The sequence below is a fragment of the Oncorhynchus keta genome, chromosome 25 (assembly GCF_023373465.1).
Source record: "Oncorhynchus keta strain PuntledgeMale-10-30-2019 chromosome 25, Oket_V2, whole genome shotgun sequence".
In the NCBI taxonomy this organism is placed as follows: domain Eukaryota; kingdom Metazoa; phylum Chordata; class Actinopteri; order Salmoniformes; family Salmonidae; genus Oncorhynchus; species Oncorhynchus keta.
Window position 1 is genome coordinate 12,325,517 of NC_068445.1, and position 15,754 is coordinate 12,341,270.

At 41.5% G+C, this 15,754-nt stretch overlaps 1 protein-coding gene across 5 annotated transcripts; it reads right to left on the bottom strand.

The window, feature by feature from the left end:
* Positions 1 to 40: 40 nt before the first annotated feature.
* On the bottom strand, positions 41 to 15,673 carry sh3glb2a (SH3-domain GRB2-like endophilin B2a). Of its 5 annotated transcripts, XM_035735744.2 has the most exons (13): positions 15,525 to 15,673; positions 14,447 to 14,588; positions 14,227 to 14,238; positions 13,541 to 13,669; positions 9,671 to 9,804; positions 9,455 to 9,547; positions 7,873 to 7,935; positions 6,554 to 6,577; positions 1,281 to 1,370; positions 994 to 1,094; positions 821 to 835; positions 476 to 698; positions 41 to 281 (listed from the first exon to the last, which is right to left on the bottom strand). In XM_035735744.2, the coding sequence occupies exons 1-13, from the start codon at positions 15,585 to 15,587 to the stop codon at positions 174 to 176; spliced, it is 1,197 nt and encodes a 398-aa protein (XP_035591637.1). In that variant the 5' UTR covers positions 15,588 to 15,673; the 3' UTR covers positions 41 to 173. The 5 variants fall into 5 exon arrangements, with proteins under 5 accessions (XP_035591637.1, XP_035591640.1, XP_052334606.1 ...); XM_035735747.2 differs by lacking the exon at positions 14,227 to 14,238; XM_052478646.1 differs by lacking the exon at positions 821 to 835.
* Positions 15,674 to 15,754: the final 81 nt, after the last annotated feature.

Consider the following 15,754-nt stretch of genomic DNA (forward strand, 5'->3'; position numbering starts at 1 on the left):
CAATGTAGCGCGTTTGCCTTCATAATTACCAATGATTTCATGCAGTCCTGGTGCGTACAGAATGTACAGTGGGTGTGTTTACTTGTTTGAATTCATCAACGTCTGCATGTTTGAAGGCTTGTGAGTGCAATTGTGTGTGTGTGTGTCCATGTATTTCTCTGAGTGTAGTTTCTTTAGCTGAGCAGCTCCAGGTATGTGACAGGCACTCTCCCTTTCTGGTTCCCTCTCTCGCCAACGAGCCAGTCAGAGTCCATGCCTGGCACTGTGTAAACTGTGATTAGCTGGGAAAAGACAAGACAACATACAATAGTGTATTAATAGTTATTCAGCAGTGTTAATACAATTAAACTGTACATGAGCCAACAATCAGTCCACATATTCTAGCCTTGCACGGACACACCTGACTAAATTAATCACTGGCGTGCACAAAGAAAGGCATATATAAAAAGAAAGGAATGTGTGCGAGTGTGCTCACCTCGTCAGCAAGTAGGGAGAGCTCACTGGTGTCGGCAGCGTCATAGTCATACAGGACCTTGGCCTTGCGTGTGCCCGTGGCGGGGGCCTGTACCTCTTCGATTTTCAGTGTGTCTGTCTCCACAGCGCTGGCAGCGTCCTGGGTTAGGGTTGCATTCCCCTGGGGAGAGGAGCCACTGGAGGCCATGGAGAGACCCGGGTTACCAGCAAATGCATTGGGAAACCTGCAGAGGTTTAGGGAGAGAAGACAGCCATAAGGTACACAGCACATTCCCTAAGGAATAATAAGACTAGAAAAGCGGTTAACATAAATATGTTACTGTAATCGTCATCAAATGTTACTTACACATCTCCATTGGAACTGAGAGCATAAGAGATGACAGTGGAGATGGTCATTGATAAACAGCATACACCCATTTGAATAGAGCAAATCATTGCAGCAAACGAAAGCCAGGCATAGACACCCCAGCTAAGTATGCCCAATATACATGTGTGCATCTACCCAGAGCCAGTCCTCACCTGCCCAGCTCTTTCTGCAGGTCTTGCATGTGCAGGTAACACTGCTTGTAGTAGGCTGTCTGTGCCTCCACAAACTCATGCAGGCAGCGCAGGTGGTTCACCTACAGACAACATATCCAAAACACAGACAAGACAACCCCGTTAGAAATACTTGTTCCTCCTCAAAATACCCTGTTACCACCATGTTAAAACAGCACAATACACAGTAAACAGTACATATGCTAAAGAGAACAGTTGTGTAGTGGTCATGTTTGTCCTCTCTATATATGTGTGACCTCATCACTCACGTGTGTACTGCTGATGCCCTCCAGTAGGAGTCGTGTGACCTCTGCCTGTCTGTCAAACTCTGTCTGGGCCACTCGAAGTTCATGCGCTGCCTACAGAACAACAACACAGAATGAGATAACATGTCATTAGGGCTGTGGCGATCACGAAATTAGGTCAGCCGGTGACTGTCAAGCAAATAACTGTCGTTCTCATGGTAATTGACGTCAATTAACAAACATATTTAGCATCTCCTGGTTTCCACACATCACCGACAAGCCACAGATGCAGGACTTTTGGAACATCTACATTTTAAAGTCTAATAAATCCATGTAATATAGCCTACACCTTCACAATTTATTAAAGAAAGGTCTAAAGAAGCAAGATAAGAAGAAAATGTAGTCTATTTCAAAAGATAAAAATAGCATACTATGCATTGTCCTTGTTAAGTTCTGATCTGACTGTCATATGGCTGTGAGCTACACCAATTTAGCAGACAAGATTTGCTTAGAATTCTGTGCCATTAGTTTATAGTTTGAAGAATACAATTGAACCAAGTTGAATAAAATAGAAAGGATATTTTCTCCAAATGATTTGAGGGAGTGCTGGTATTCTGTGTTGAGCGGTTAACAAAGAAATAGATACACCTATATGCTTAGAGTTAATGTAAATGTAGTTGTTCTACAAACGTTGGGCTATACGTTTTGATTTGGAATGCATTGTAAGGCTGCATGATGAGACTAAAGATGATTTGAAAAAAATTAGCTTGAAGAGCCGGAGCTCTGCTTTGTTTTTTTTTGGACAGGCTGTACACACGATCAGTCTCTCATTCATAATTTGACAGCACTTGATAATGCCTCGAATTTCATGGTGGCGTCCCCTGTGTGTGGCCGTTACGCACCCGAAAATAAAAATCCAGGCCTTTTGTGGCCAGCGGACATTGTGCCCTTCTCCCCGAGTGCTGAGCACGCCGATGAACCTCTCACTCACATGGCTCTCCATCACTTGATCGGGTCTTTCTCACAGGCTACAAGTGAAGACAGACACATCGGGGACGCAACTCACGCGTCCTTATCCAATTCCAAGGTTCATATTGAAGATACTAGAAGAACGGTTCACTTTGTCAGCCAACAAGATGAGTAGGTCTAACGAACAGCAAAAGCACTAGCCTACGTCAATTTACTACCCCCATAGTACAAAAGTTGACCTATTCTTATCTGTGCAAGAAATAAATATTCCAAACATAGTCTGGGACAGTTGTGGGATGTGATATATCCCAAATTAATACAACCACTAGCATCAAATAAACATTTTTACGCAATGTGGCTGACGTAACAGATCAGAACGTTTAGCTTGAAATGTTGATTAACTATTAGGCTTCACATTATAAGTGCAGCAATGCGCACACGGCAGTAGGCTTGAAGCACAAATGTTCCATGAGCGGGAAAATACCATTGTCAAAAGTGACTGCAAATGTGACTATGCATAAAAGGTGTATTTTTATTGTGAAAATTATCTTCCCCAAACCTGAAACTCACACGCTGATTATGTAGGCCAGTTAGGCTCTACACCCCTTGTAAAGTGGATTAATGTGCTTAACTTTAAGAAGTAATTTGGCCACATATGTTTTATTATTTCTTGCCTTATGCTGGGCATCATTCACAAGTGATTATCTATAATTCATAAGTGATAGTCTGATGGGTGACAATATTAGACTATTATTTAATTAATATTGTCTTTACATACAGTACTGTCAAAAGTTTGGACACACCTACTCATTCAAGGGGTTTCCTTTATTTTTACTATTTTCTACATTGTAGAATAACAGAAGACATCAAAACTATGAAAGGCCAGGTCATCTGATGAAGCACTCAGTCACTCTCCTTCTTGGTCAAATAGCTCTTACACAGCCTGGAGGTGTGTTGGGTCATTGTCCTGTTGAAAAACAAATTATAGTCCCACTAAGCACAAACATAATGGGTTGGTGTATCGCTGCAGAATGCTATGGTAGCCATGCTGGTTAAGTGTGCCTTGAATTCGAAAAAAATAACCGACAGTGTCACCAGCCAAGCACAATCACACCTCGTCCTCCATGGTGGGAACCACACATGCGGAGATCATCCGTTCACCTACTCTGCGTCTCACAAAGACACGGCGGTTGGAACCAAAAATCTCAAATTTGGACTCATCAGACCAAAGGACCGATTTCCACCGGTCTAATGTCCATTGCTTGTGCTTCTTGGCCCAAGCAAGTCTCTGTCCTTTAGCCGTGGTTTCTTTGCAGCAATTCAACCATGAAGGCCTGATTAACGGCGTCTCCTCTGAACAGTTGATGTTGAGATGTGTTTGTTACTTGAACTGTGTGAAGCATTTAATTGGGCTGCAATCTGAGGTGCAGTTAACTCTAATGAACTTATCCTCTGCAGCAGAGGTAACTCTGGGTCTTCGTTTCCTGTGGCGGTCCTCATGAGAGTCAGTTTCATCATAGCGCTTGATGGTTTTTGCGACTGCACTTGAAGAAACGTTCAAAGTTCTTGACATTTTCTGGGTTGACTGACCTTCATGTCTAAAGTAATGATGGACTGTCATTTCTCTCTGCTTATTTGAGCTGTTCTTGCCATAATATGGACTTGGTCTTTTACCAAATAGGTCCATTTCTGTATACCACCCCTACCATGTCACAACACATCTGACCATTAATGAAAGAAATTCTACAAATTAACTTTTAACAAGGCACAAGAAAGAATTTAAATGCATTCCAGGTGACTACATCATGAAGCTGGTTGAGAGAATGCCAAGTGTGTGCAAAGAGGTTATCAAGGCAAATGGTGGCAACTTTGAAGAATATATATTTTGATTTGTTTAAACCTTTTCTGGTTACTACACGATTCCATCTGTGTTATTTCATTGTTTTGATGTCTTCACAAGTATTATTTTAAATTACAATAATTAAAAAATAAAGAAAAACCCTTAACTAATAGAGTAGGTGTGTCCAAACTTTTGACTGGTACTATATATCAAATATTGTGTGTGTGAAATTTGCTTTGAATTAGAATGGACCATTATCATGCACCTGTCCCGAAAAAGGGGCAGCGAGAAAAAAATACATGTCATCTATGCATTTAAATAGCGATTGGAGGTTACTTTTCCGGTAGGCTATACTCCTTTTGAAAAGATAAGTCATGTGCTTAATATTAGGAAAGTTGAGAAATAAATAGTAGGCCTAGCCTATAGAAAGCTGATGGGAACCTCTTCTATTTAATAGAGGCCACCACTCTGTTTTCTCACGTAATTGCATAGCCTATAGAAATGTTGTGCAACACGAGCTCTCATGAAGTATTTGATTAGATTTTCGATTACATTTGCATTGATGTCAGAGTGATTAGAGGGACAATAGAGTGTGGAGTACCAGGCAGTTAGAAGGTTGGTAGGCTACTAATGACCAGCAGCAGCAGAGCTTGGAGAAGCCTAGTAACCATGACTAAAACAGTCACATAGAATTTGACTGCATTCATGAATCGTGAACGCTGGTGTGGCGGCAATAGCTACAGTGCCTTGCGAAAGTATTCGGCCCCCTTGAACTTTGCGACCTTTTGCCACATTTCAGGCTTCAAACAAAGATATAAAACTGTATTTTTGTGTGAAGAATCAACAAAAAGTGGGACACAATCATGAAGTGGAACGACATTTATTGGATATTTCAAACTTTTTTAACAAATCAAAAACTGAAAAATTGGGCGTGCAAAATTATTCAGCCCCCTTACGTTAATACTTTGTGGCGCCACCTTTTGCTGCGATTACAGCTGTAAGTCACTTGGGGTATGTCTATCAGTTTTGCACATCGAGACTGACATTTTTTCCCCATTCCTCCTTGCAAAACAGCTCGAGCTCAGTGAGGTTGGATGGAGAGCATTTGTGAACAGCAGTTTTCAGTTCTTTCCACAGATTCTCGATTGGCTTCAGGTCTGTACTTTGTCTTTGCCATTCTAACACCTGGATATGTTTATTTTTGAACCATTCCATTGTAGATGTTGCTTTATGTTTTGGATCATTGTCTTGTTGGAAGACACATCTCAGTCCCAGTCTCAGGTCTTTTGCAGACTCCATCAGGTTTTCTTCCAGAATGGTCCTGTATTTGGCTCCATCCATCTTCCCATCAATTTTAACCATCTTCCCTGTCCCTGCTGAAGAAAAGCAGGCCCAAACCATGATGCTGCCACCACCATGTTTGACAGTGGGGATGGTGTGTTCAGGGTGATGAGCTGAGTTGCTTTTACGCCAAACATAACGTTTTGCATTGTTGCCAGAAAGTTCAATTTTGGTTTCATCTGACCAGAGCACCTTCTTCCACATGTTTGGTGTGTCTCCCAGGTGGCTTGTGGCAAACTTTAAACAACACTTTTTATGGATATCTTTAAGAAATGGCTTTCTTCTTGCCATTCTTCCATAAAGGCCAGATTTGTGCAATATACGACTGAGTGTTGTCCTATGGACAGAGTCTCCCACCTCAGCAGTTCATCCAGAGTGATCATGGGCCTCTTGGCTGCATCTCTGATCAGTCTTCTCCTTGTATGAGCTGAAAGTTTAGAGGGACGGCTAGGTCTTGGTAGATTTGCAGTGGTCTGATACTCCTTCCATTTCAATATTATCGCTTACACAGTGCTCCTTGGGATGTTTAAAGCTTGGGAAATCTTTTTGTATCCAAATCCGGCTTTAAACTTCTTCACAAAAGTATCTCGGACCTGCCTGGTGTGTTCCTTGTTCTTCATGATGCTCTCTGCGCTTTTAACGGACCTCTGAGACTATCACAGTGCAGGTGCATTTATACGGAGACTTGATTACATACAGGTGGATTGTATTTATCATCATTAGTCATTTAGGTCAACATTGGATCATTCAGAGATCCTCACTGAACTTCTGGAGAGAGTTTGCTGCACTGAAAGTAAAGGGGCTGAATAATTTTGCACGCCCAATTTTTCAGTTTTTGATATGTTAAAAAAGTTTGAAATATCCAATAAATGTCATTCCACTTCATGATTGTGTCCCACTTGTTGATTCTTCACAAAAAAATACAGTTTTATATCTTTATGTTTGAAGCCTGAAATGTGGCAAAAGGTCGCAAAGTTCAAGGGGGCCGAATACTTTTGCAAGGCACTGTACATGTCCTTTATCAGCTGTTTTGTTTGTGTCCACCAGTGTGTGCGGAAAGAGACAATCTAGAAACAAAAGATAAAGAGTAAAGATATAATTTACTTAGACAGTATGTGAGGACGGTATCCAAAAATGTCGTACTCACTTTGTCCACTTCCTCACTCCAGAGCTGGAAAGCCGCAGGACAACAAGAGAGGGGGAGAGAGACACACATTCTGATGACATCACAGGGGAGACACACACATTCTTAGATTGAGACTGATGACATGACAGTTAAGAAACATACGTTTTCAACCCAGGGGTGTATTCAAGACAGCAGATTTGCCAGATTCTGGTACTGTGCTCAGAGTAAATTTGATCTGGATCATTTGAAGTGAAACACCTGTGAAGATCTTTACACTACTTTTGTGGGTGTGTCCGAAAAGTGTCACATAGATAATGGACGTTATGCCGAAAGCAATCTGGTGATAAAGTGGTTAGAGCGTTGGGCCAGTAACCGAAAGGTTGCTGGATCGAAACCATGTCAAGGTAAAAAAAAATCTGTCGTTCTGCCCCTGAATAAGGCAGTTAACCCACTGTTCCCCAATAGGCCATCATTGTAAATAAGAATTTGTTCTTAACTGACTTGTCTAGTTAAATAAATAAACTGTTGTTACAGATGTCGAAGCACATAATTGTCTAGAATAAAAAAATGTCTCAGTGTGTCTTGTATACAACCCTGGTTGTCATGGGTGACAACACAAAGAGACATGATTAACATTATAGTGTCTTATACTCCAAGTCGATATTCATGTCATGTTGTAGCTGTATAGTCCATTTGTGTTGTTGGTGGGACCACAACGTTTTATTTATTTAACTGGGATTATACCATGGAATTGTTGAATACTCAATTCTGATTGGCTGGAAGAACATTCTAGAGCAGGCATTATTTCCCTATAATGCACAGCAATATTCAATGGCTATGAAGTTAATTCTTAATAGTCTCTCTGGGACAGTGCATATTGTTCTTTGCCCTAGCACTAACACACCGGACTCAAATAATCCATCTTGATGATGAGTTGATCAGCTGAATCAAGTGTGTTAGGGCAAAACAGTGTGCACCCCTTTGGACCCCCCAGGACTAGCCTCGCCAGCCACCCTGATCTCAGTCAGCTTACATAAATGGTTCACTATACAAATATCTACATCTGTGTAGACAATATCTCACAAGCTTACATGAATGGCTCGTGAGATCAGGGTGGCTCGCGAGGCAACCACAGGACCAGGATTGGGAAACACTGCTCTAGGACCTCTAGGTGGAGCGGGGCACTCAACACTTGGCTGTAGTCTCTACCTGCCTGCAACATGACGCATGTGGACACTGTGTATGGAGAGGCTGCTCGAGGTTATGAGCACACTGATGTCAGCGAGAGTAGGCTACATGTAGTGTTAGTGTAGCGTGGACTGACTCTTTAAGCTACTTACCGCAGATGCACTGGCAGAGAGGACATAATTCCTGGGTCTGGTCTCCTGAAAATCAGGCACAGCCTACAGACATGGCAGAGCAGTTTACACGTACAGTATGGTGTGCACCAAACCAAAGAAACTAAATCAAACAAAACTAAAAAAGTATAATAAAGTCATGTGACAGGAAAGCACACACAGCAAAAACGAAAACCCTTTGTTCTTTACTTGCTGATATACAGAGACAATTCTGAGACCGGTCCAAATATCTTTCTAACACCTGCATATCTCCTGGTGATTCCCAAGCCGCGTTAGACTAGAAGGTTAATGACAATACAGCATGTGTATATGAACACAGCAGGATGTGAGATCATTCTGTGTACACAGCCTGTCATGTGTCATAGCCCATAAAAAGGACGCAGACCTTCAACCATTACGCCATTCTAGCTCATACTATGTGTAGCCTGCAAAGTATCATGTCATGTTATATGTCACTGAGCTCTTCAGTAAGGCCATTCTACTGCCAATGTTCTATGGAGATGGCATGGCTGTGTGCTCGATTTTATACACGTGTAGGCAACGGGTGTAGCTGATCTAGCCAAATCTACTAATTTGAAGGCGTGTCCATATACTTTTGTATATATATAGTGTAGGTTGGCTAAACTAATACATAATTTCAAAATTAGCATGCCTTCATGTGGCAATCACCATGCATACAGGTTTCAAATATCTGATTTGATATTAGTCTACAACTGAAAGAACATATTTTCTCTGTACATCTGTTTATTTACTCATGTTATTACAGAAAAAAAAATCTAATCAAATAGCTAATACAATGGCTTATCAAATCAGATCTTTGCCCTGAAGGAAAAACTCAGCCAAAAATCTAAACATTTGAAATGCTCTGACAGAATGGGAGCAGGGAATATGAAGTGAAGCTAGACCTTGGTCATGGTATAATAGGGCAAGCAGGTCTCTCAACTCCAGTCATCTGCACTCACATGGGACACGGCCTCTCCTCTCACTACTGCTATCAAATAGGCCTTTGTGATTTTATGAGGGGATACATTTGGTAATTGGATGCAGTTTGTCACGGACTCAAATTAGTCTAATTTGAAATACATTTTTGTTTCACCATTTTCCAAATACTTGTGTACTACTCAGGTTGGTTGACTCTAGGGTCATATACGGGTTTGCTCCAGTGCAAATCAAATCAAAGTTTGTCACATGTGCCGAATACAACAGGTGTAGATCTTACCGTTAAATGCTTACTTACAAGCTTAAAATTCTTACAGGGCCTTACCATGCCACAAGTTCATTTCACTCACTTTCAAGAGAACTCTAGTCCCTCTCTCTCTCTGAAGACAAACATGCACTTAACTGGATTTCATGGTGGCAATGAGCATGTCAGAAAGAAAAAGGGAAAATAAAATAACTAAAAGTGGACAATATTTTACACTAATACTCACTTCTCCCTCACACTGTGAACATAATTAGAACAGAGACAGATGTTAGTTAGCAGTAGCAGTTCGCTCTGAACTGGAGCCTGGTTACATGATGCAGCTGAAGGTGCACATGGAGAGGTGGTGGAGGGTAGACTCACCGCGGCCTTGGACTCGGCTAGTTTGGCTTTCTTCAGTCGTGCTTTACTGGAGTCCAGGTCCAGTCTGCGGTTCTCCAGGAGACGCCTCTCTTTCTGAGGCAGAGAGGAGGAGATCAGCACCTCTGTACGGCATGACCCCACACATAAACCCTGGTCTATACACAGGTCTGCATGCAATCTCATGATGTCCCTCTGAGGCCAGAAAGCCAGACTCACTGAGATGGTCCTCCAGTCTCCTTCCAGAAAGTTCCTGAGTGGGGCAAGGAAGCTGATAGCGGAGGTCTGTAGGAACTCTCTCTGTGCACCGCCTAGTCTCCTCTCACAGTCACCTACCTTGATCAGGGTGCTACCTACAGGACACACACACGAGAATATGATGAACCCACACACAATATGTGAAATATACAGTGGGCTACAAAATTACTGGCACCCCTGACTGGCAATGCACAAATACTACTTTAAAAAATAAACAATATAATTAGAGAGATAAACTCAAAATAACAACATATGAATAAAGTACAGTATTTCTCACGTTTCAAATCAACCAACCAAAATGATGCAATTATTTAAAACAAAATACATTTCCCCAAAATCAAGGTTTCATAATTATTGGCACTCCTCATTTAGTACAACCACCTCTGGCAAGAATAACAGCATGGAATCTTTTCCTGTAATGTTTGACAAGGAACACATTTGGAGGGATGTTGGACCATTCCTCTATGCAGATCCTTGTTGTAACTTTAATGTGTTAAGAGTTAATGTTTAAGTTTATTCTTTGAGCTGTATCTGTAAAGATATTTCTTTAGATTTATTTGCATATGTAATTGTATTGGGTTGTGTTGAATTACGCTTTTTGACTGCAAGTCCCAGAATGCCTTGCGAGAGGAATGACTGATAACGCGCCAATTATGTGCAGGTGCTAGTGATTGTAGCTGACTTTCCGACAGCATCTTACCTGCATTGCTCTGTACCAAAACAATTGTTAAATGTAACGTAAACAAGTATTCTTACTAAAAGAAGCTTTCATATCAAACCCGACATCCCGAGTCATTAATTTGAAGTTAGTTCATATAAAAATCCTTTCTAGAGCATTCACATTCTTGGGTTTGCGCTTATCAACTGCCCTCTTCCACTCAGGCCACAGGTTTTTGATTGGATTGAGGTCTGGCGACAGATGGCCATGGCAGGACATTGATTTTGTCACAGAACCATTTCTGTGTGGATCTTCAAGTATGTTTTGGTCATTGTCTTGTTGGAAAGTCCACCAACGGCCAAGTCCCAGCCCTCTAGCAGAGGCAACCAGATTGTCAGCCAAAATGTCCTGATACTTGGTAGAATTCATTATGCCATCAATCTTAACCAGTGCCCCTGGACCTCTGGAATTAAAACAGTCCCAAAACGTCACCATATTTCACCGTGGGTATGAGGCGCCCCTCCTTGTATGCATCTCTGTTTCGACACCAAATGTGCAGATGCTGTATCTGACCAAAACGTTTAATTTTGCTCTCATCTGACCAGAACACCTTCACCCAGTCATAATGTAAATGACGTTTGGCAAACTCCAAGCGCTTGCGTGTCTTGGGGTCAGAAAGGGCTTTATTCTGGCAACCCTTTCAAAGAGCCTGTGGTTGTGGCGTCTGATGGTGCTTTTTGAAACCTGATGACCCCAAGACACCACCAAGGCCTGCAGTTTTCACAGTGATTCTTGGGGATTTTGATGCTTCTCTCACCATCCTGAGAGAAAATGCAAATGCGTCCTCCACCCGTGAGGTTAACTGTTCCATATCTTTTTAATGTTTTAACATTAGCCCTGACAGTGCTCAGTGGTATATTCAATAGTTTGTGGATCTTCTTGTAGCCATTACCAGATTTATGAAGGTCTACGACCATCTGTATCTTTTGAACTGCCAGTTCTTTTCTTTTCTTCATGGTGTTGGATGACAATGGGATATTGCATGCGTGTTACCTCATTTTTATACCCTAGTGAAACAGGAAGTGATGCAATGGCTCAATATATAGTTCCTTAAGACATAGATAAACATAAATAAGTGGAATTTAATTCCTGGTTTAATTTTGGTTGTTATTTTCAATAATCTTTAAGGGTGCCATTAATTGTGAAACCTTGATTTTTAGGGACATTGATTTTTAATGAAATCAATCAATTATTTTGTTGGGTTCCATTGAAACATGAATAAAGTATAGTATTTCTCACATGTTGGTATTTTGAGTTGCTCTCTATAATGAGATTGTTTATAAGTTTAAGTATTGTTTGTGCATTGCCAGTCAGGAGTGACAGTAATTTTGGAACCCATTGTAGGTATAAGAGTCTAACTTATTACTTAGGAATGACTTAATGCTTATCATAAGAACACAGACAGACAAAAGTCGAGACCAATAGGACTTGTTAGTGCAACACAACCGGTTTAGGATCTCAAACATTAAAGCTGCAGTATGTAACTTTTTGGGTGATCCAACCAAATTCACATAGACATGCGAGTTATTAGTCTGTCACGCTCATTGAAAGCAAGTCTAAGAAGCGGTAGATCTGTCTATGTGCAATATTTCTATGCTTTCCGTTCTTAAGTTTCATTTTTGCATCTTTTTTTAAGTGCCCAACTACTTTATACCTGCGAAGAAAGAGGAACGGAAACAGAGGGGAACCTCTAGAGTAGCAACATTCTTGACATGGCAGAAACTCAAATTTCCCCTTTGAATGTAGGGGTTTCTCCAGATGTAAAACAAACAAAAGGAGTACAGGAATACCTGATGGATAACACCACACAGCAAGGATTATACCATCAAACAGGCCTACAACTTGCGGAATTTGAAGTATGCATATCTGTGTGGGTTACTTGTTGGAAGGCATGGACAGACCGCATTGGTATACTGAAGAAATCATGTTGTTTTTCGACATGTCATTGCTGTGAGGAGACACTACTAAAACAGAGTTTCTACACCCACACACAGAAAGTTGCATCACTAAAACCTACAACTGAGAAACAAACCACTAATGACCTGATTAGAGCAGCTGAGTGTCTATCTAGTTACTATTGCAGGAGAGGAAATAATGGGATTGATGACTGATCGATCTGTATGCCAATAAGGGTTTTCCACTGCTCCACACAGCTGTCTGCTTTGTGACATGGTGTACAAATTAATTCATTAGAAATCAAAGTATTTAAATCACTAAAACATGCCTGTTCTTGCTTAGTATAGGCTACTGTATAGGTTACTGTATGTGTGCATTTTTATTCTTGGAAAAAACAACAAAGGGACTTATTGGCATCAGCTTAATGTATAAAACAAATCATTGCTAAGCAGGAGTACTGCAGAGCTGTTCATTAATCTGTACATGGCCCAGCACTCAGATCTCTGTTACTGAGCTCCATTTCAACTGAAGGAGAAAAGCACCAGACAGGCAGCCTAATAAACTAATTTCTGCATGAACATTCTGCGTATATGAGCCAAGCCTGAAGCTCTCAACAACATTTCACATAGGAGAGAGAGAGGGTGAGCGCAAACTATTGATCCTCAGGACTGCCAGTGAAGGAGAGAGGCCTATTTATTGGCCTGACAGACATGAGACAGCCTGGAGGGCAGGGGCGGGAGGAGACCAATTCACTAACAACAGCTATCGTCCCCAATCTCACTGCTCACTCACCTTAGGGTGAAATCATCAGTAGAAACAAAAGGCTTTGGGAAGAGTTCTACACTATAAACTACTGGAAAATGATCATGATGTTCACTGTACCCTGTAATTACACCTGCAACCCTGTACATTAAACGTCTAATGTAATTTAAAATCAATATCCTGTATCAACTATGGAGATCATTTCTCACAGGGATATACCACAAATGGTTTGAGCCCTTCTTTTAGCACAAGGGTGAGGGCACAGGGTGAAGATGTATTGGGTAAGTGAGAAAATGCATTTTCCAGAAAATGTCACTCATGGATTTGACTGGGGCTCAAGGCACGGTCTCGGTTTCCTCTCTCAAAAATGAAATGATCACTGGCCAATCCTCTCAAAACAAACCATATTTAGACCACCTGGGAAGAATAAGTATACACAACGCCTGAGTACACACCATATGGAGTTCCAGGTCCAAAATCTTTAGCCGCATCCTGCATGTAATGACCCAGTAGTTCTCCATTATTTGGTCTGGATGGAACCGTTCTGTCAAGCTTCTCATACAGGAACTCCTCAATCCTGGCACCTGCCAATACAAAGAGGGGGATGACCTGCTTCAAGAGAGGACTTGAAAAAAAATAATTGTCACAGATGGACACTATGAAACCTAGTCTGAGAATGGAAATTCATGGGAGAGAAGAATGCCAAAGAAAAGTAAGAAAATGCCCAATATGACAATGTAGAGTATTGTAATTCAACATTGTGGGAATGAGGTGTAGAATGAAGATGTCGTGGAGATAAATGTTATTTCGCTCAGATAATGGTTTTGTAGAGAGACTAACATATTTATCCCACACACGGTAAATGCAAGTTTCTGAGGAATGAATTGCTGCATGTTACCCACAAGCCTGAGTCAGTGTCTGGTGTGCTTAACACACAGAGCTGTTGAGCTGCTCACTGATAAGTAGGCTACCGCTTGCAATAGAGGATAATCAACAGGTTTTCATAACCACAGAACAAGCGCTAGAACAGACTGGTGCTTGAAAACAGCCAATAATGCATAGAGCATTTGTCTGCTGCACTACAGACCAGTAGGATGAAAAGATTCCACAACAGGGCACTATGGGTGGGAGGGATACTCACCAGTGTGGTCAACTGTAGCATGGAGAATCAGAGAGTCACAGGTTAGAGCACAATGCTCTATCACCATGCTACCGCCATGTTTCACATAAAATAAACTCATTGGTTTTCATTTAATGTGTTTCTGGTCCTTCTATCCTGTGTGTGTGTCTGCATTATAAGTAGGGTTGGGAGTTGTGGAGGCCTCTGTCCTGATCAGTTCAGTGTGTATGCCGGGCCTTACTTGGGTTGGGCTGCAGCAGAACCTCTGTCTGCCTGAAGATTTTCTCTGTCCAGTTTTTAGTGGAATCGGCACGGCTGAGCAGATTCTCAAAATGGGCATCCAGCTCAGTCTTCTCTACCTGTCCGAACTTTTCCCCTGTGAACTTTGGCAAAATACACAATGAAATAATCACTTTCACTTCCCTGTGAACAAGGCCTATTGCAGTGACTCAACATCAATCGTGCATTTCCATTGTTTCTGTGTATCATGGAACTTTTCTAGTGTCAGGGGAGCTGCCCTATGACATGTCACTTGAATCTTCAACATTATCACTGGTGTAGGGATACTCTTCACGCCATGCGACTCCTCATAGGCTACTGGAAACCATTAACTAAATACCACGCCCTCATACACCATGAAACACTACGCCTATTCGTCTCCCAGTCCATGTCCAATTAATGTTTCACCAGTCTTTTCCCATTGCCAGTATCCTCTGCCAAGGGGTTTAGATACAAAGTCTGAGAAATAATACCGAATGGAACTTCTATGGGCTGAACAGACATCCATTGCTTCCTTGCAACGTTACTGTAGGCATTGGGAAATCAGTCCCACTGTCATTTTCATGACCTGTTACACTGTCACAATCATGAAAAATGTATCTGGCTTTGTAATGTTTGGGGGTTGGGCAAAGGGGGCACGAAAGGTCACCTCTGACCCCACAGCTACACCGTACCTGAAAAGCAAAGAAAGACCTCTGCGAAAACAACTAGCGAACGTCAGCTATAGCATCAAGCTAGCAGTGGCTATCACAGACGGCATAGAAACCTTCCTTCAATATATCTAATGTTACAAGCCAGGAAAAAAAGCTAGCAGTGCCGTACGATGGCTACTATGAAGGGAGGATAACGTCAGCTGAACCAATGTTGTGTAGGATATAGAGGGTATTATATCAGTAACGTAAACTAAAGGATTTGGCAATGATGCCAACTCATGCAGTTTCCAGTTTATTTAAGCCATACGTTACTAGCTATTTCGCGAACATTAGCTAGCTAGCATTTAACGTTAATCAATTTATAGGAGACACGACAAATTACCCTACCTGTACAGCTCGTGTGAAAAACACTCCAGCATCCGAAGCTAATTTCTTCACGTTGAAATCCATTATGTTGGAAGTATCTGGCTAAACACACATCTAGCTATGTCCAGGGAGATGATATTCAGTCAGCGGTATCTGTCACCGTCTCTGGTATCTACACATCACCCTGGAATCATTATTCTATCAGTGATCGTCTACCCATTTTATGGAGTTTGTGGTTTCTTATGCAGTGA